The sequence below is a fragment of the Sapajus apella genome, unplaced genomic scaffold, assembly GCF_009761245.1.
Source record: "Sapajus apella isolate SASKATOON/1434 unplaced genomic scaffold, GSC_monkey_1.0 scaffold32, whole genome shotgun sequence".
Taxonomy (NCBI): domain Eukaryota; kingdom Metazoa; phylum Chordata; class Mammalia; order Primates; family Cebidae; genus Sapajus; species Sapajus apella.
In genome coordinates, this window is record NW_022436972.1 from 10,034,234 (window position 1) to 10,053,512 (window position 19,279).

General features: G+C 42.3%; 1 protein-coding gene across 2 annotated transcripts; it reads left to right on the plus strand.

The window, feature by feature from the left end:
• Window positions 1–6,895: 6,895 nt before the first annotated feature.
• On the plus strand, window positions 6,896–18,336 carry CCNA1 (cyclin A1). 2 transcript variants are annotated; one of them, XM_032294472.1, is made up of 9 exons: window positions 6,896–7,214; window positions 7,982–8,170; window positions 12,773–13,019; window positions 13,204–13,328; window positions 13,779–14,002; window positions 15,113–15,317; window positions 16,585–16,698; window positions 17,640–17,773; window positions 18,081–18,336. In XM_032294472.1, exons 2-9 carry the CDS (start codon window positions 8,006–8,008, stop codon window positions 18,130–18,132), a joined length of 1,266 nt encoding a protein of 421 aa, XP_032150363.1. In that variant the 5' UTR covers window positions 6,896–7,214; window positions 7,982–8,005; the 3' UTR covers window positions 18,133–18,336. The 2 variants fall into 2 exon arrangements, with proteins under 2 accessions (XP_032150363.1, XP_032150364.1); XM_032294473.1 differs by lacking the exon at window positions 6,896–7,214 and adding an exon at window positions 7,317–7,506.
• The last annotated feature ends 943 nt before the right edge of the window (window positions 18,337–19,279 follow it).

The window sequence follows — 19,279 nt, forward strand, 5'->3', positions numbered from 1 at the left end:
ATACAAAAATTAGCTGGGCGTGGTGGCAGGCACCTGTAATCCCAGCTACTCAGGAGGCTTAGGCAGGAGAATCACTTGAACCTGGGAGGTGGAGGCTGCAGTGAGCCGAGATCATGCCATTGCACTTCAGCCTGGACAACAAGAGTAAAAAAAGAAAGAAAGAAAGAAAGGAAAGGAAGGAAGGAAGGAAGGCAAGGGAGGAAACTACAGGCCAATATCTCTGATGAATATTGATGCAAAAATCCTCAACAAAATGCTAGCAAACCTAATTCAACAGTATATCAGAAAGATCATTCATCATGGCCAAGGTGGAGGATGAAGGCTTTGTCCCTGGGATGCAAGGATGGTTCAACATACACAAATGAATCATTGTGATACATCATATCAACAGAATAAAGGACAAAACCATATAATCATTTCATAGGGTTTTTGATTGATGCTGAAAAAGTATTTTACAAAATTCAACATGCTTTCATGATTAAATATCCTAAAATAACTGGGGATACAAGGAATATACCTCAACATAATAAAATTCATATATGACAGATCCACAGCTAGTATCATATTGAATGGGTGATACGCTGAAAGCCTTTCCTCTAAGGTCTGGAACACAACAAGAATGCCCACTTTCCTCACGCCTATAATCCCAGCAATTTGGGAAGCCAAGACGGGCAGATCACGAGGTCAACAGATTGAGACCATCCTGGCCAACATGGTGAAACCCCATCTCTACAAAAAATACAAAAAAATTAGCTGGGCGTGATGGCATGCGCCTGTAGTACCAGGTACCTGGGAGGCTGAGGCAGGAGAATTGCTTGAACCCAGAAGGCAGAGGTTGCAGTGAGCCAAGGTTGTGCCACTGCACTCCAGCCTGGCGCCTGGTGACTGGTGCTGGAGTGAGACTCTGTCTCAAAAAAAAAAGAATGCCCACTTTCACCATTGTTATTCAACATAGTATGGGAGGATGGCTAGAGCAATCAGACAAGAGAAATAAATAAAGGGCATACAAATAATTGAAGAAGTCAAACTATACTTGTCTGCAGATGATATGATCTTATATTTGAGAAAAACCTAAAGACAGCACCAAAAAACCATTAGAAGTTATACACAAATTTAGTAAAGTTGCAGGATACAAAATCAACATATAAAAATCAGTAGCATTTCTGTACAACAGTGAACAATCTGAAAAAGCAATTAAAAATGCCATTTACAATAGCCACACATAAAATTAAATGCCTAGGAATTAATCAAAGATGTGAAAGATCTCTATAATGAAAATTATAAAACGCTTATGGAAGAAATTGAAGAGTACACCAAAAAATGGGAAAACATTCCATGTTATTGGATTGGAAGAATCAATATTGTTAAACTGTCCATACTACTCAAAGCAATCTACAGATTCAGTGCAATACCTATCAAAATACCAATGACATTCTTCACAGAAATAGAAAAAACAATCTCAAAATGTATGTGGAACCCCCAAAGACCCATAATAGCTAACGCTTTCCTAAGCAAAAAGAACAAAACTAGAGGAACCACATTACTTCAAATTATGCTACAGATCTACAGTAGCCAAAACAGCATGGTACTGGCATAAACATAGACACATTGACCCATGGAACCGAATAGAGAACCTGGAAACAGATCCATACACCTACAGCGAACTCATTTTCAACAAGGATGCCAAGAACATACACTAGGGAAAAAACAGTCTCTTCAACAAATGCTACAGGGAAAACTGGGTATCGCCACACAGAATAATGAAACTAGATCCCTGTCCTCAGTCAGATACAAAAATCAAATCAAAATGGATGAAAGACTTAAATATAAGACCTCTCAAACCATGAAACTACTACAAGAAAACATTAGGGAAAATCTCCAGGACATTGGTTGGGGCAAAGATTTCTTCAGCAATACCACACAGGCATAGGCAACCAAAGTAAACAGGGACAATTGCATCACACCAAGTTTAAAAAGCTCCTGCACATCACTTCCCAGCCTTTTGGCTAAGATCAAATAAAAAAACACTTGCATAGCAAAGGATACAATCAACAAAGTGAAGACACAACTCACAGAATTGGAAAAAATATTTGCAAACTACCCATATGACAACAGATTAATAACCAGAATATATAAGGAGCTCAAACAACTCTACAGGAAAAAAATGGATAATCTGATTTAAAAAAACGGGCAATAGATTTGATTAAACATTTCTCCAAAGAAGATATACAAATGGCAAACAAGCATATGAAAAGGTGCTCAACCGCATTGATTATTAGAGAAATGCAAATCAAAATTACAATGAAATACCATCTCACCCCAATTAAAATGGCTTACATCCAAAGACAGGCAATAGCAAATGTTGGGAAGATGTGGAGAAAGGAGAGCCCTTGTATACTGTTGGTGGGAATGTAAATTAGTACAGCTACTATGGAGAGCAGTTTGGAGGTTTCTCAAAAAATTGAAAATTGAGCTACCATAAGATTCAGCAATCCCACAGCTGGGTATAAAAGAGATCAATATATTGAAGAGATATCAGCAGTCCCATGTTTGTTGCAGCACTGTTTATGACAGTGAAGATTTGGAAGTAACCTAAGTGTCTATGACAAGTGAATAAATGAAGAAAATGTGGTACACACAATGGAATACTATTCAGCTATAAAAAAAGAATGAAATCCTGTTATTTGCAACAACATGTATGGAACCGGAGATCGTTACAAGTGAAATAAGCCAGGCACAGAAAGACAAATATCTCATGTTCTCACTTATTTGTGAGATCTAATAATCAAAACAACTGAACTCAGGGACATACAACAGAGTAGAAGGATGGTTACTAGAGGCCGAGAAGGATAATTAGGGACTTGGGGAAGTGGCAATGGGTACAAAAAATAGAAAGGATGAATAATACCTACTGTTTGACAGCAGATCAGGGAGACTGTACTCCATAAGTTCATTGTACATTTTAAAATATAGCTAAAAGAGTATAATTGGATTGTTTGTAACACAAAGAATAAATGATTGAGGGGATGGACACCCATTGCCCATGATGTGATTCGCACGCATTGCATACCTGTATCAAAACATCTCATGTACTCCATAAATATATATACCTATTATGTACCCACAGAAATTAAAAATAACTTTCCCCATTATTTTTAATGGAAAATGACTGCATTGTCCCACTCAAGTTATTTCTTCCTTGGTGCAGAATCTGGGAAAGGCCTCAACTGTACATCACGGGAAACTGATTTTAAGCATGCACCTCTAGTTGTGCATGTTAGTGGTAACTAAAGTCAGCAGAACCTTCTTCCTCTCACCAAGTTCCTGGGAGGTTGACTTCTTGATGAGTTAATTGCTCACCAAGTCTGCAACAGAGCCGTAGAGACAGCCTTGAGGGATGTTTTTGGACATCATAATTTCATGCTTTCCCTTGGAAGGTGCTGGATAAACACCACTGAAAAATCCCTGTTTTTTCGGGTGTTCCGTTTCTAGGATATATGCAGATTATACTTCCTGCTCTGTCTTTAAGACTTTAATCATCTTAATGATCAGATCTGGATACTGCTTCCAAGTCTTCTCAGCAACACAACTTGTTCCTTTTCTCTTAAGCTCCAACTGCTCCTCCTTTATACATCTGTATTCCTCATAAACACTAATTGTGCTGCACCATAACTATTTGTTATATTTCCTTGCATGGACCAACAGCTCCTTGAGGGCAGGGATCATTTATTATTATCATACTCATACCCAGCTACTGCCTGACATACATTGGATGCTCAAAAAACTTTGTGAAATGAATGAATGAAGAGTAGACTTTGTCTAATCTCGTTTGTATTCACACTATTTTCACTCAGAGAACGTGACTTCTTACAAGTCTTACTGAAAACTTACTTCACTCATTATGTACTAAGGGATCCACTTTTCACAACCTGATGAAATATGCTTCTTAAGGTGTGTACAGTTTTGACTGCTTCTCAAGCTGGACTTGCTCAATCCTTTGGTCATCTTCCCTAGAGTTAAGTGCTAATATGTCGCAAATTGCAGCTGGTTCCTTGTTTCTTTCCAACATCTGTCTCTCATCTTACTGTTCAAGCTACGTTCTTAGTTAAATGTATACCTGAGAATGACAGAGGCATGTTCTGGAGAGGCAAAATATGTCCCTAAATGGACCTTTGTCCTCAAATAAACTTTGCTTTTTTTTTTTCCATCTCTCTTTCAGTGTATCCTGAAAATCAACCTGATTTCATAATTAACAAAAACTGAATGTTTCAACAGGAGGTTCATTACTAGCTAGGATGAACAAATGTAATAGAATAACTGCCTCTGAAATACCAGGTAATTTCTGGCAAACTGAAAAGATTGTCTGAATTGTAATTTGTGGAAGGGAGCTGATTTGAATAGGGCTTTTGGGTTTTAAAAATTCCTAGTAAAGAATTCAGCTGTCATCCTTATTTTGAAAATTAATCCTACAGTTAAAGCTAGTTGAGCACTCACTGTCGGGTTGGAAGTGCTGACCAATGAGCTTTCTAAGTTAAAAAAAAAAGCTGTTACATTGGTATTTAAGTTATGCCAAATATTTTAGATATTAAAGAAAATTGTATTTGCAATTATATTGTTTACTTCTCAACATATTACCAAATATAGTTTATTTAAAGATGGGGAAAAAATTAAAATCTACTTATCTTTGAATTCTAATCTTGATTTTGCTATGCAAATCTAATCCTTATTTGCATAGCAAAATCAGGATTAGGTTATAATGTATAAATTTGCATTGCAAAATCAAGATTAGATTATAATGTATAATGTATAAATACATTTAGCAGCATTATAATTACACATTTCACTAAAACTGCCTAATTTGTGAGAAAGTCCTTTCTATTCCCTCTGCTCCTTTTGTTCTTCATTCTAAGGTCAAATTTTCTGGTTTAGATTTTTAAAGTAAAAATCGAGGACCTATTCGGTTAAATTTGTTTTTATGTCATAAATTGTGTTCTTTGGAACACAATATTTAGTGAAGATTTTAAAGCCAAGAAAGCCTAAGTATTGCACAAATTATACACGTATCTGAATTTACATGGACACACAGATATCAGTTCATCTGACTCACTCTCCTGTTTAAGATATGACCAGAGGCTTGTAACGACAATATAGAATTCTAAGACAGCACAATAAACCAATCATAAACTATGTAACCATTTCCCTTTGCCAAGTTTAGCAAAGTGGATGGAGCGGGAAGAAAGGTGGTCGTGATAATCCTATTTTCTATAGATTAAGGCTGGATTAGGCTGCAGCCATTCAGATAAGAGGAAGCAGTAGAAAAGGGGTATTAAATTATCCAATGCTCTCATTTGGTTACATATTTTAAGGCTCTGGACACCTTTGCAGCCTTGTCATCTGTCCTTGTCAGAGCTGAGTTAGGAAAAGCTAACCTCAGAGCTGCCTCTGCAGGAGTGGGGCGCTCTCCATTCCTGCACGCCCTCGTCCCAACCCTGGCTTCAGCTTCAATCCCAGAAAAGAGGATCAAAACCACAGGTTCCAAGAACAAACACTGCGCCAGCGCCTCTGTTTGGGAGAAAAGTTAAAGTGTGTGAGGTTTCGGTCAATTCTGTCTGAGGAAATCAGATGAAAAGGGGTGAACAGAGGACCAGGTGTCCTGAGCGCAGCCAATCTTGCCCGCTCCCAAGCGACTCGGGCTCTTGGAAGGACGTGCTGCGGAGTCCCTGACGGAGTTAGCCACTGAGGCCTTCAGAGTTCCAGGAAATCACAACACTGTAGGCAGGTGGGGGAGGGCTCCCGGGAAAACATCCGACAGTGGCGCCAGGCAAGAGGACAGAAATCCTCCTTTCGTTCACCTTTCGAAGCAGAGCATTTGGTCCTCGTCGGCGTCTGACTCTGTTGCGACAATCTAGATGTTACCAGAGTTCCCTTGTTTTCTTCATATTTAAAGACGCAGGAAATCTGGGGTGCAAGGGGGACTGCTGTCTCTCAAGGAATAGAAGTCTGTGACAAACGTATAGAAATGAGTTTCAGGTTGAACAAGATCCGCTTCTGCCTTCCTCCCGCATCCAGCCTTGATTCTCCAGATGCTTCCCAACTTGCTCTTAATATTTGACGCAACTGCACGGGTTTCAACCCGCGCTTTCGTTAGAATACTTATATTTTCCCATTAAAACAATGCCCACACTCAGTTTGCTTGGTGAAAATGTTAATAATGCACACTTAGAAAACCAGCGATAATCGTTGCTTGCATAAACTGGCCATTTGAACAGACTTTGGGTGTGATTTAGAGACTTAGGGATGGTTATTAAAAAAAAAAGCAAAAGTAGTAACTGTAGCACTGGTAATGTGTGTGTGCATACATACACATAGACATATGTTTTAGAAAGTTCGATTCTTTCGCTTGGCTTGTCAAGTCACTTGTGCAGGCGTCGGGGCCCCCAGTGTAAAGATCCCAGGGACTCCCCTACCCGAAGCAGCCAGGCCGCCCGCCCAGCCCCCAGCACCCTGAGCGCTGCCACCGACGTCCTCACCGTCCCAAGCCCCAGCGCTGTCGCCCGCGTTCCTTCCTCTTCCTGGGCCACAATCTTGGCGTTCCCAGGCCGGCTTCTCGCAGTTGCGCAGGAACCCGCGGGGGAAGACCTCTCGTGGGGACCTCGAGCACACGTGCGACCCTAAAACCCCACATCTCCTCTCCCGCCTCGCAGGCCACAGGCACCGGGAGCCGGGCGGGACAGGCACGGCCCGCAAGGACCCGCAGCGATGGAGGCGCAACGCCGCAGCGACTGCACTTGGGGCCGCGTCGCTGGGCCCCGGCCCCCGCCGGGCAGGAAACGCAGGTATGTGAGCCGACCCGGAGCGAGCCGCGCCCTCGGGCCGGTGTGTGCAGGGCGCCGCGGCCTGCGCAGCCCCGAGGGCCCCGCGTCGCTCTCCCGAGCCAGGGTTCTCAGGAGCGGGCCGCGCAGAAGACGTTAGCCAGGGCAGTTCGCGGCTGTTGGGAGAACGGGTCACGGAAACAGTCCCTTCCCCAGCCGCGGCAATCGTGGGGTGGGCGAGTCCGCCCTTCCAGGCCGGGGGCGCGTGCCACGACGACGGCGGCGGCCGACCCCAGCTCGCCCGGGCGGAGACGCGCAGCGGGAGCTGGAGGCCGCCGCCCGTTGGTCCCTCAGGGGCCTGAACGCCCCGGGGTCGCGGCGCGTCCAGCCAGAGCGAGTCAGGTGAGCAGGTCGCCATGGTGATGAGGCCCCGGGGCGCTCACACCCGCCGCGGTCGGCATGGAAACGCCCCCGCGAAGGCCCGGGAGCGCCGCTGATTGGCCGATTCAACAGACGCGGGTGGGCAGCTCGACCTCAGCCCGGAGCCCCGCAGCCGCCCAGGCTGGAATCCCTCTACACTAGGTCCCTCCTGCCCCGCCCTGCCCCGCCCTGTAGGCCGCCCGATCCTCCAGTGCACTTGCCAATTGTTCCAGACGCACGGAAAGATAACGCCGGGGCCTGCTTTGGGGTCTAGGCAGGTTTTGGGGCCTCCTGTATGGTGGGAGGAGGCCGCGGGGCCGCACCCTGCCTGTCACTTGGGACGGAGACAGGCTTTCCAGTAGTCCTGTACTCTGGATCTTTGGTCGGGGTCTGGGGAGATGAGTAGCTCAGCAGGGCAAGAGGGGACTCCCAGATTTCAACTCGCCGTTAACATGGGGCTTAGTATCCCGACTTGGAGGCTTGTCAGAATATTTCTCTCCTTCCAGCCCTCCACGCGGTCTTGGGAAAAAGCCCCCCTCAGAGATTCAAATGACAGTTTTGATTCAGAGCAGCTTTGATCGCTTGTGCGGTCGCTCACACCCTTTCAGCCCTAATAATTGCTGGGAAGATAAGCAATTGGTGTTAATCTCATTGTTTTGTGCTCTCCCTCCTAGCGGTTGGCTGTGTCCTTGGAGCCACGGGTGGACGGGGTTGAATAACCAGCTTGTCTGTTTCTCTTTCCTTGGTAGCAGCAGCTCGTGGAATCTGAGGCAATGCACTGCAACAACCCCAAGAGTGGAGTTGTGCTGGCTACAGTGGCCCGAGGTCCCGATGCTTGTCAGATACTCACCAGAGCCCAGGTGGGCCAGGATGCCCCGCAGAGGACGGTGCTAGGGCTGCTGACTGAAAATGGGCAGTACAGGAGGACCTGTGGCCAGGTAATGACGCAGACGCACTGGGAATGATGCTTGTGGAGAATGACTCTCCTGCTTTGGTGCTAGGTACTTTTCTCTTGCCCTTGTACCTACAGCTCCGAGCCCTGAGTATTACAACCCAGGAATCTGGACTACAGGAAAGTTGCTTCCGTTTCTTTTCTTTCTCTCTTTCTTTTCTTTTCTTTCGAGACAGAGTTTCGCTCTTGTTGCCCGGGCTGGAGTGCAATGGCGCGTTCTCGGCTCACCGCAACCTCCGCCTCCTGGGTTCAAGCGATTCTCATGCCTCAGCCTCCCAAGTAGCTGGGTTTACAGGCATGTGCCACCACGTCTGGCTAATTTTTTTGTATTTTTGGTAGAGACGGGGTTTCACCATGTTGGCCAGGATAGTCTCGATTTCTTGACCTCGTGATCCACCCGCCTTGGCCTCCCAAAGTGCTGGGATTACGGGAGTGTGCCACAGTGCCTGGTTACTTTCTTTTTCTCTTCTCCTGTTTTCTTTTCTATTTCTCTCTCTAGCTTGCTTTCCTTTCTTTCTTTCCTTCCTTCCTTCTTTCTTTCTTTCTCTTTCTTTCTTTCTTTCTTTCTTTCTCTTTCTTTCTTTCTTTCTTTCTTTCTTTCTCTCTCTCTCTCTCTCTCTCTCTCTCTCTCTCTCTCTCTCTCTTTCTCTTTTCTTTTCTTTCTTCTTTTCTTTCTTTCTGTGTGTGAGAGAGAGAGACGCAGTTTCGCTCTTGATGCCCAGGCTGAAGTGCAGTGGCACTGTCTCGGCTCACTGCAACCTCCGCCTCTCGGGTTCAAGGGATTCTCGCCTCAGCTTCCCAGGTAGCTAGGATTACAGGCGCCCACCACCACGCCCGGCTGATTTTTGTATTTTTAGTAGAGATGGGGTTTCACCGTTTTGGCCAGGATGGTCATGAACTCCTGACCTCAGGTGATCCACCCACCTTGGCCTCCCAAAGTGCTGGGATTACAGGCGTGAGCCACGATGATGCCTGGCCAGCTGATTTCTTATGATCACCTTGAGGGGTTCAGTTTTCAGCTAGAAATAGTGATTAATTTTCTTTGTTATTTTTTCACTAAAAAGGAAACAGGTCTAGGAACTGTTTGGATTATGTATATTAAAGTAATTTAAGGGCTGAGCTAAAAGGAAATGTGAATGCTTCTAAATAATCTGGAACTGCGGTTCCTCCAGGTCAGAGCGGTGTTCACACTGATATAGGCTGTGCCTAAAGCAATCCTGGATAATCTTAGCTCTGTTCATTGGGGATAGTGTTAAAATCAGGATTAGATCGCGCTAGACTGGATTACTCCAAAAAGGGCGATTTGAAAGCTGACATCTCCCCAGTACTGACTAAGCAGCTGTGCTAACAGGTAATGGCCCCTCAGATATTAGTTGTGTGAACTTAACTGATCATAGATACCTTAACAGAGTGAAAGCCATACCATTCCTATTTTGTAGGTGAGAAAATCTGAAAGGTGTAAACCTCTGTCAAAAGAAAGTTATGATAGAAACTGGATTAGAAGCCCCTCACCTACTCACTGTTCATGTGATCTGTTCAAAGCTTTGGAGAAAATTGAGTGGAAGTGGTTTTAACAAACTTTAATTTGCTTAGCAATGCTTTCTTTTTAAAACTTAAAGCCTGAGACTTGGTTCTTCTGAATTGTCAGTTGTGCCTATGTTGGGTGGTTGCATTTTAAATTCCAAATTGCTAACCTCTTAAGTTACCTGGTGCCACCTCTGCATTTTCCTGTGCCTATCCTCTACAACCTGCTTAGAAACCTATTTTGTACCTTTCCTTCTCTGTTTAGTCCTCAGGAACCTTCTCCTTCATGCTCACTCTCAGCTGATGACTTTGTGTCCTATTTTCCTAAAAATATAGAATTGACCAAAAGAGAATCTCCACATGTTCCCGTGTGCCACATACTCTGCCATCCACATCCTGTTATGTGTCTGCCATGTCCCTGCTCTCACGGGAGGTCAGCCCCCCATGTGTACAATATACTCATGTCTTCTTGTTTCTTCAAGGATGTCACTCTAGCACCTTTTCTTTTTCTCATTAGTTTTTTTCTTTTCTACTGGGTCAAACCCATAAGCATACAAATATATTGCCATTTTTCCATCTTAAAAACTTTCCAACTAAATTCTCTCCCTGAATGTTACAGCCCTGGAATCTGGACCACAGGGAAGAACTTGATTTCATAAGATCACCTTGACTGGTCCCTTTTCCAGCTAGAAATGGTCATATCAAGGAAATAGGTCTAGGAAGTGTTTGCATTATGTCAATTAAAGTAATGTAAGTGCTTAAAGTAAGTTAAGTAATGGCACAGAAGCTGTCCCATTTAAAGCCACACATCTTGAGAGTTTGCCATATCTTGACATATGCACTGAACAGTGCCTGGGCCTGGCCGTCATGGCACACAGTCTTTGTTGAATGAATGTTCTCTGTCTCTAGTTCTTCTCCTGTTCTATTTTGACTCAGTTCATAGTCTTTTCCTTCCTCGGCTGATCCGCATTATTTGACATGGTCAATCATTCTTTTTTCTTGAAATAATTTCTTCTCATTCGGCTTGTAGAACACCACTCTCTCCAGGTTTTCTGTCTAGCTCGCTGGCCATGCTTTGATAGCCAGATTCTTACTTATATATCCAGTCTCTAAAAGTTAGAGTGCCCTAGGGCTTAGTCTTTGATGTGAATCTTGCACTCACTCCCTTAGTAGTCTCTTAAGTCTCCTAGACTTAAATACTTTATTTGATGATGACTGATATTTCTGTCTGTGACCTGGGCCTCTGAGCTCTACTGCAGGCTCACATATTCAGGAGCTGACTTGGCATCTCCACTTGGATCATATAATAGGCAACCTCAGGCTTGTGTAAACCAAAATCCCCATCCTTTTCCCTACTCCCAGACTGTTCTTTCCAAGTCTTTCTTGTCTCAGTAAACGGAATATCCATCCTTCCTGTTATTTAGTCTCCAAAACTTTGTCTTCCTTGATTCTTATTTTTCTCTCACCCCACATCCAATCTAATGAGAAAATATTGTTAGCTCTACTTTTTAAAATGTCTAGAACTGTTTTGCTTTTCCTGGTTTACAGTTACTTCCCTGGATCAAATCCCTATTGTGTCTCACTTAGAATTTTCAAGTTTTGTAGTTGATTGGCTTACTTAGTCTTCACACCTTTGTACAGCCAGAATAATCCTTTTAAGACATAAAAAGATTAAACCACTCTTTTGCCCAAAATTCCAGTGGCTTCTGTCTCTGAATAAAAGCCAGTTCGTAGATCAGCCTTGGCAAGTGAACTAAACCAAAAATAATATTAATAAAAACAAATCCTTAATTGGCCTATGGTAAGTCCTTCATTGCGTTCTCTTTTCTTTATGACTGTCTCACTCTGCTCTCTCTGCTGCTACTGTGTCTTTTCAAGTTTGTTTCCTTCCTCTCTCACAGAGTAGAATATGAACTCCCTCGGGGTAGTCCTTATTAAAACGTTTTGCTCACTGCTAAATTAAATCTGGGCAACTAGAAAAGCTTCTAGCACATAGTAGATAGTAAATATTTGTTTATTAAATGTATGTCTCAGCCTATGGACACAGTATCTATGTAGCAAGAGTCAAACTTGGCAGTAACTTGGAGTCTGGTTACCTGGTTACAGTAACTTAGGATTGTGACTCTGTTGTCTTTGTGATTCCCCCCCATTGCTACCATAATTGTTCTTTTTCTTACTAGACACAAATCACATATTTAACTCGATAAATAAAAGGGAAAGTTATGGAAACACAAACTAACTTAGAAGTAGCCTTCAACAGTATACACCAAGATACATTATAAACAAAATACTAATGTGGTAGACAGAGCTAGCATTTGCATAAATATAGCTCAAGTTCATAGAGCTTGCCCATCTGCCCTGATCTGTCATTCACGCCATCTAGCATGGCTCACCTTAATAAGCAACAGTGTTTGATGCATTGTATTTGTTCACTGTGGTGGCACCACAGTTGTTCCCATTGTTCATGTTGTAAGAGTAGAGAAAAAGAAGGGACTGAGAAATTTCCCCAAGAGTAAATGCATTAAGTCATATATAAAGGTTCTGTGGCTTATAAGAGAGTTTAGCAGCATGAGTTTCCAAAATTGTTGTGTTTCTTAATAACTGGGTATAAAATGAAAACATTACAGGGGCCTTCTGGCTAAAACATTTATTTAAGGAGAGGAATTGTAGGAACTCAGCTGCATCAAGAGTTATGCTGACTGCTTACAAAATCTCATGAAGCAATAAATATAAAAGCCAATTTACAATTTTCCCTTTATATGTGGTATCTATTTCATTCTGAAAGAGAGATATAGGTTTTCTACAATCTTCAGTTCTCTTTGATACCTATGTGAGGTAGATTAAAAATTTAGGTAGCTCTTCCTCCATATATCAAATGTAGACAAGGATAAAGGGGGAAAAATTATACTTTTGAAGATCTATTTTTGGGAATTGAATTACCACTGCCAATTTTTTCAGTTTAGAATTTATCTTACCTTCCCAGGCTGCTGCTCTGTCATGCCCGTTCACATTGCCTCTGTGGTCTTTGATGTGGCCTCTAACAAAAGATTTAAACCTTTTCTAGGGGATCACAACAATCAGGTGTTTTTCTGGATCAGAAAATGCCTTCCCTCCAGCTGGAAAGAAAGCGCTCCCTGATTGCAGGGTCCAAGAGCCCCCCAAGCAAGGGTTTGACATCTACATGGAGGAACTAGAGCAGGGCAATGGAGACAGCTGCTCAGGCAGAGAGGGGATGGCGTTTGAGGATGTGTATGAAGTAGATACCAGCACACTCAAGTCAGACCTGCACTTCCTGCTGGATTTCGACACAGGTAACTGACTTGTCTATGGCTGATGGCTCCCTGTATTTATAACTGCCTGCAGCATTCAATAGCTAGTAACTAGTAAGAGCAAAACAGTAAGTAATAATTATATTCACAACTGTCTGTGGAGGGTTAGTGGACTGAACAAGTGTTTAAATTAAATGACTTATCTGACAATGTTGAACTCCTGCAGCTTCCCCTATGCTGGTAGATTCATTGCTCCACTCCCAGCCTGAAGATACATCTGATCTTGACACAGATGTGATAAATGTGACTGAATATGCTGAAGAAATTCATCAGTACCTTAGAGAAGCTGAAGTAAGTTTTCGTACCTTCTACTTCAATTTTCAGGACCCCAAGCACTTATTATTAAGAGAAATTATAAACTCTTGGTCCATAACCGCTAGGGAATGGCACTCTTATGACAGCCAAACATAAGGATATCTATGAAAAACAATAATTGTGATGGCAAGTAGCAATTGCTTGGACTGTTTCTACATGATACAAAGGATTTATATGTTGAATATTTCACTCTTAGGAATAATTCATATTGCCATTCTCCCCTGCGCCCAACCCCAGGGTGTTTGCTAGCCAATTTACATTACAGAACCAGAAATTTACACTTCCTTATTATGATAAAGATTTATTTGGCTCTGAATCAGGATCTTTCCAACCTTTGCTTGTGAGATTTTTAAATAGCAACTGTATTGTGGAGTGATCTTTCTGAAGTTGCAACTATTTAAACATCAGAACGTTTTCCCCACTCAGATAAGGCACAGACCCAAAGCACACTACATGAGGAAGCAACCGGACATCACAGAGGGCATGCGCACGATTCTGGTGGACTGGCTGGTGGAGGTTGGGGAAGAATATAAGCTTCGAGCAGAGACTCTGTACCTGGCTGTCAACTTCCTGGACAGATTCCTTTCGTGTATGTCTGTTCTGAGAGGGAAATTGCAGCTCGTAGGAACAGCAGCTATTCTTTTGGCTTCGTAAGTGTTCTTTCAACTTGAATAACATGAAACTATCACCTGTCAAAACACTGAATTTTTATCCTCCATTTCTTACTGAAGAAATGCAATGCTTGATAATTTAAACCATTCATGCATCCTTTGATAGAAGATCATCCTCCTCACGGGTTGACTGAGAAACTGAATCTTACCACATGTTTACTCTTCAATCACATGGTTAAGATTTTTAGCAACACGTCCAATGTCCTGACTAAGGCAGCCATCAGCTCAAATTCGGGATCTAATTTAACTATTTTGCAGTGTAGCCATTGGCTGTTTTCTAATCTAAGTAGAAGTCCTATTTAAAGACAGTGTGGTTACAAAAATCTGTCTTCATGACCTAGCAAATGACTCATAATAACAGTTTATTTGGTTACAGTGAATAAACTACTTCAACTGGTTCCTGTTACTATCAGTCATTCATAGCATTACATAATTGTGTGAAAAGAGAGCTGGATTGTGGCTGTGGTAACTTTAAGTGACCTATTGCTAAGTAGTAGTTTCATTTCTGTTCTTCTGATCTCAAACATTCCATTATTAATGCGTAAAAACTTGCCAGAATTCCACTAAAGAAAGTAGAAACAAAGGCAGAAGGAAAAAATTGATCATATTGAAATTATATCACTATATCTCTTGGCTATAAGCATCATTTGCTAATTCAGTGGAGAAAGTTGAACAGCTTCTTTTTAAAAACTAGAGGCCTATGGAATTTGTTTCTGTCATTCTGTTGATCCTAACACTTTTTTTCTGTGAAATGATTTGAGGTCTGTAGAATGAGTAGGAATTTACCTATAGTGTCCGTCATTTGGAATCTTTCAGTGTGTCACAGGCCCAACCCTAAAATTCTCAGTTGGAAACTGTTTCTGTTACTATTCCTAGCAGTAAATATAACATATCCTTGCAATAATCATGTTCTTGGTCCAGAAATAAGCTCTTAATATTTTCATGGCCCCGTTCCATTTAGTGGTATTTACGCGGATATGTGGCTGCAAGTAAGTTTGCAAGGGTCATGGGGAGAGGCCTAGCTATGGTATCACTGGCAGTAGAGCCATAGGTTTCAAGTTTTACTTCTAAAAACTCTTCCTTTCCCAGGAAATATGAAGAGATATATCCTCCCGAAGTAGACGAGTTTGTCTATATAACTGATGATACATACACAAAACGACAACTGTTAAGAATGGAACACTTGCTTCTGAAAGTTCTAGCTTTTGATCTGATGGTACCAACAACCAACCAATTTCTCCTTCAGTACTTGAGGCGACAGGGAGTGTGCATCAGGACAGAGAACCTGGCTAAGGTGTGTATGCCACATGACTTCCAGGAGCTTCCAGTGCCAAGGAGCATAAAAACCAACCTTTCCCAATCATTCTTCAGTTATTCTTTCCTTTTCAGTATTTTGTCCACAGGCCCAGAAAAACTGTTCAGTGTTGAAAGAGAGCTAATTTTAAGAACCCGTCTTCTGGTTACAAGGCATTACTATTGGGTCTTTGGCAGGCGCAGGTTGTCTAATCACCCAACTATTTAAAAATTTAAGCTTGGAAACTATTCCTTTATTGGATACAGACCACATACAAGCGAAACCTCCTAGGTTTATAGAATGGGAACAAAGTGGCCGGACGTGGTGGCTCCCAACTGTAATCCCAGCACTTTGGAAGGATGAGGTGTGTGGATCACAGGAGGCCAGGAGTTCAAGACCAGCCTGGTCAACATGGTGAAACCCTGTCTCTACAAAAAATATAAAACTTACCCAGGCATAGTAATGCATGCCTGTAGTCCCAGCTACTCGGGAGGGCGAGGCATGAGAATTGCTTGAACCCAGGAGATGGAGGTTGCAGTGAGCCGAGATCATGCCACCGCACTCCAGCCTGGGCAACAAAGTGAGACTCTGTCTCAAAAAAAAAAAAGAAAAAAGAAAAAAGAATGGGAACAAAGTAAATGTAGTTTAATATGGTTCTAATCTCATCCTAATATATTAAGTAATGAGCATTATTTGGTGGTTTGGAGTTACAGAAGTTTAGTTGAAGGCATTAAAGTATTGGTTTGATCAACTGAGTCTCCAGCCACCATAATCTAGGATATCTGGTATTTGTGCTTTGCAAAGAGTAAGAAGGATGTCCACATGTCTTGCTATGCTTCTTCTAATATGAGGTGCTTCCACTGGTGCTGTCCTAGTCTCTGAACTGCATGCATTTGCTTGATAAATTAATAGCTTTAATGTTTTTGTCTTTTGGCAAAAATCTCTGTTCCAATTCCAGCTGCCAGAGCAGTGCTTCTTTCTCTCACCAGCATATACCCATCCTACTAGCATAAGAAAAGTAAACCATCACCTACGCTTTGTGAGTAGGCCAAATACTTATGTATTGACATTTTACTACAACATAAATGTTACTCCTGTTATAGGCAGGCATACCAGTTACTAACCCAGTAAATAATTTTGAGCATCTATTTCTGTAGATGCTGATTGAACAAAGATAAGATACCATTTATTTCCTTGCCATTTCCAGGTTAACTTGTGGCCTTAGTCACATTTCTAATCCCAATGTGTTTTCCTCTCTTGTGCTTAGTATGTAGCAGAGCTGAGTCTACTTGAAGCGGACCCATTCTTGAAATATCTTCCTTCATTGATAGCTGCAGCAGCTTTTTGCCTGGCAAACTACACCGTGAACAAGCACTTTTGGGTAAGATTCTAACTTCTTTCTGGATGAAATTCAAGGTCTATCTAGAATGGGATTGCCTCTTAAGGGGTGAGTTACTTTAATAAGAAGCTGGTCATTTTGACAGCAGACCACAAGATGCTGCTGAGTCTTGCAGGTCAGTCTTTATGGCTTTGACTCTATGGCTTCACTCTATGAGGAGTGAGATTGCAGGAAGTCAAGGAGATAACATCGCAGGCTCCTTCAATAGAAGCAGGCCTGGAAACCTCAATGCCTACTGTTATTCATAGAGGCCCCTTGAGGTACAGCCATTGACTTCTTCAAGCAAAAGTTGTTGACTTTTAACCTCTACATTAAAAAAAAAAAATCCTGGGTCCAAGTAGAATGGCCGGAAGATTGCCCTTCGGGCTTTTGAGGCAACAGGGCAGTAGTGTGGTCTCTTGCCCAAGAAGGTGGCAACATCAGAAATGGAACCCCCTAGGTTTGGTTCTGAAGGCTCGCTGTTGTGCTAAAAGAAGTGGGGTGTCTACCTTTATTTTCATGAATGCTTCTACTTTTTTCTGCTGCGTTTTTTTTTTTTTTTTTTTAATTTTCTTTTACTTTTTTAAAAGTAATTCTTATTCCAGCACTGTAATGTTTTGACTAAAAATTTTTCATCTTGTGTACAAATAGAATGGGCAGGCAAGCAGGGCTCTATAAGGACCAGTAAAAATTTCACTCATGAGGGAACGAGGAAAGTGATCCAGCCCCAAATTGAGCATTATACATTTCTAATATGAGAAAATTTAGAGCCCTGGCTGTTCTTTCTGATATTTTACATCTAAGGTCTCTGAAGGAGGTTCTGGTTTCTTTTGAGATGAATGTGGATATTTACTAAGGAACTAATTCCTTTATTTCACATTGATTATCTTCAGATTTCTCATATAAAGTTATGTGAAGCAATCTTTTTCTTTTGTCTTGATTAGCCAGAAACCCTTGCTGCATTTACAGGGTATTCATTAAGTGAAATTGTGCCTTGTCTGAGTGAGCTTCATAAAGCGTTCCTCGGCATACCCCATCGACCTCAGCAAGCAATTAGGGAGAAGTATAAGGCTTCAAAGTAAGTCACTGACATTTTCCTATCTTAACTCTCTATTTAAAGCTTAATGGGTTATAGTAATGGTCAGAATTAGAAATAGGTTAAATTGTATATCTGGTGCCAGGTTGGAAATATAAGGTTACATGTACACATTTACAAATAAATTTGAAGAGACCTAGATTTATAATTTGTCAGCTTTTAATACTTACAGTCAGCCAGCTTCCTTCCATTCTGTTAAAAGCACTGGAAAGCTTTCTGTGGCCTAAGTGAGATTCTATAAAACCGAAGTCCTTGGCTCGTGCTGACCTTGCTTTGGGTGTTGTTTCAGGTACCTGCATGTGTCTCTCATGGAACCACCTGCAGTTCTCCCTCTACAGTAAGTTTCCAAATGGAAGCACTTCTGGGCCTTAACCTCCACATCAGAAGTGCCATTAATTTTCATAGGTTTCTGCAGGCTGGATCAGCTAATGTTGCTACGCTATAGATGACCTTTGAAAAATGTAAATGTATTTAGGTTTCCTTAGACTTTAGTAGCTTGTGATATTGTCCAACATTTTTAAAAGAATAAACTGCTTGTCTTATGACCATGTGTCAGATTTTTTTACTAATGATCATGGCTGACATACTCGCCTGGAACGTCTGTTGAGAGTATTAAAAGTGTTATCACTATTTCAAGCATTCTTCAAAACTGGTTTGGTTAACAGACATGCTATTAGGATCAAGCATTCCGAGGCATCCAGGGACATTCATGTTTGGTAAATGGCTACTCTGAGGCTTTTTTCCTTTCTATTTCTTTATTCCCCAGATAGCTCTCCATAGATTAATAAAGGAAGGAAGGGACAGCCGAGACAGATGGGTGAAGGGATATAAATAAGCACTGCCTCCTCTAGCTTCACTCTGCCATCCTAATCAGTAAGACAGTAGTTGAGGCCCAAATGTGGTCACATAGTCTTAGAAGCCACTGACATTTAATTCTAATCTGAGGATAGCATGCTCATTTGTACAGGGTTGCTATTATGTCTCTGATCAGGTTTGATTTAGGCACCCATTGAACATATATTTCTGTCTTAGAAGATGCTTTGGGAGGTAGAAAAAGCAAATTTCACCTTCAGAAGAAACATCAGAATAATAAACCCAACCCACCACTGTGTGTCTTGGGAGATCTCCATCCTAAGCCTTCGTGTGGCTTGAATTATTCACAATCTTTCACGATCTACAGTTCACTAATCTATATAGGCTTCTTTTCTTTCCTTTTTTCTTTTCCCCTCCCTTCCCCTCCCTCCTCTCCCTCCCCCTCCCTTCTCCCCTCTCCCAACCTTCCCCTTCCCTTCCCCTCCCTTCCCCTCCCTTCACCTCCCTTCCCCTCCTTTTCCTTCCCTCCCCTCCCTCCCCCTCCCTTCCCCTCCTTTTCCTTCCCTCCCCTCCCTCCCCCTCCCTCCCCCTCCCTTCCCCTCCCTCCCCCTCCCTTCCCCTCCCTTCACCTCCCTTCCCCTCCCTTCCCCTCCTTTTCCTTCCCTCCCCTCCCTC

Coding starts and splice junctions, on each gene's coding strand:
- CCNA1 (XM_032294472.1), top strand. CDS start 8,006: ATGCACTGCAACAACCCCAAGAGTGGAGTTGTGCTGGCTACAGTGGCC. Junction 8,171..12,772: donor ACAGGAGGACCTGTGGCCAG/GTAATGACGCAG, acceptor AACCTTTTCTAG/GGGATCACAACAATCAGGTG. Junction 14,003..15,112: donor GCAGCTATTCTTTTGGCTTC/GTAAGTGTTCTT, acceptor TTCCTTTCCCAG/GAAATATGAAGAGATATATC.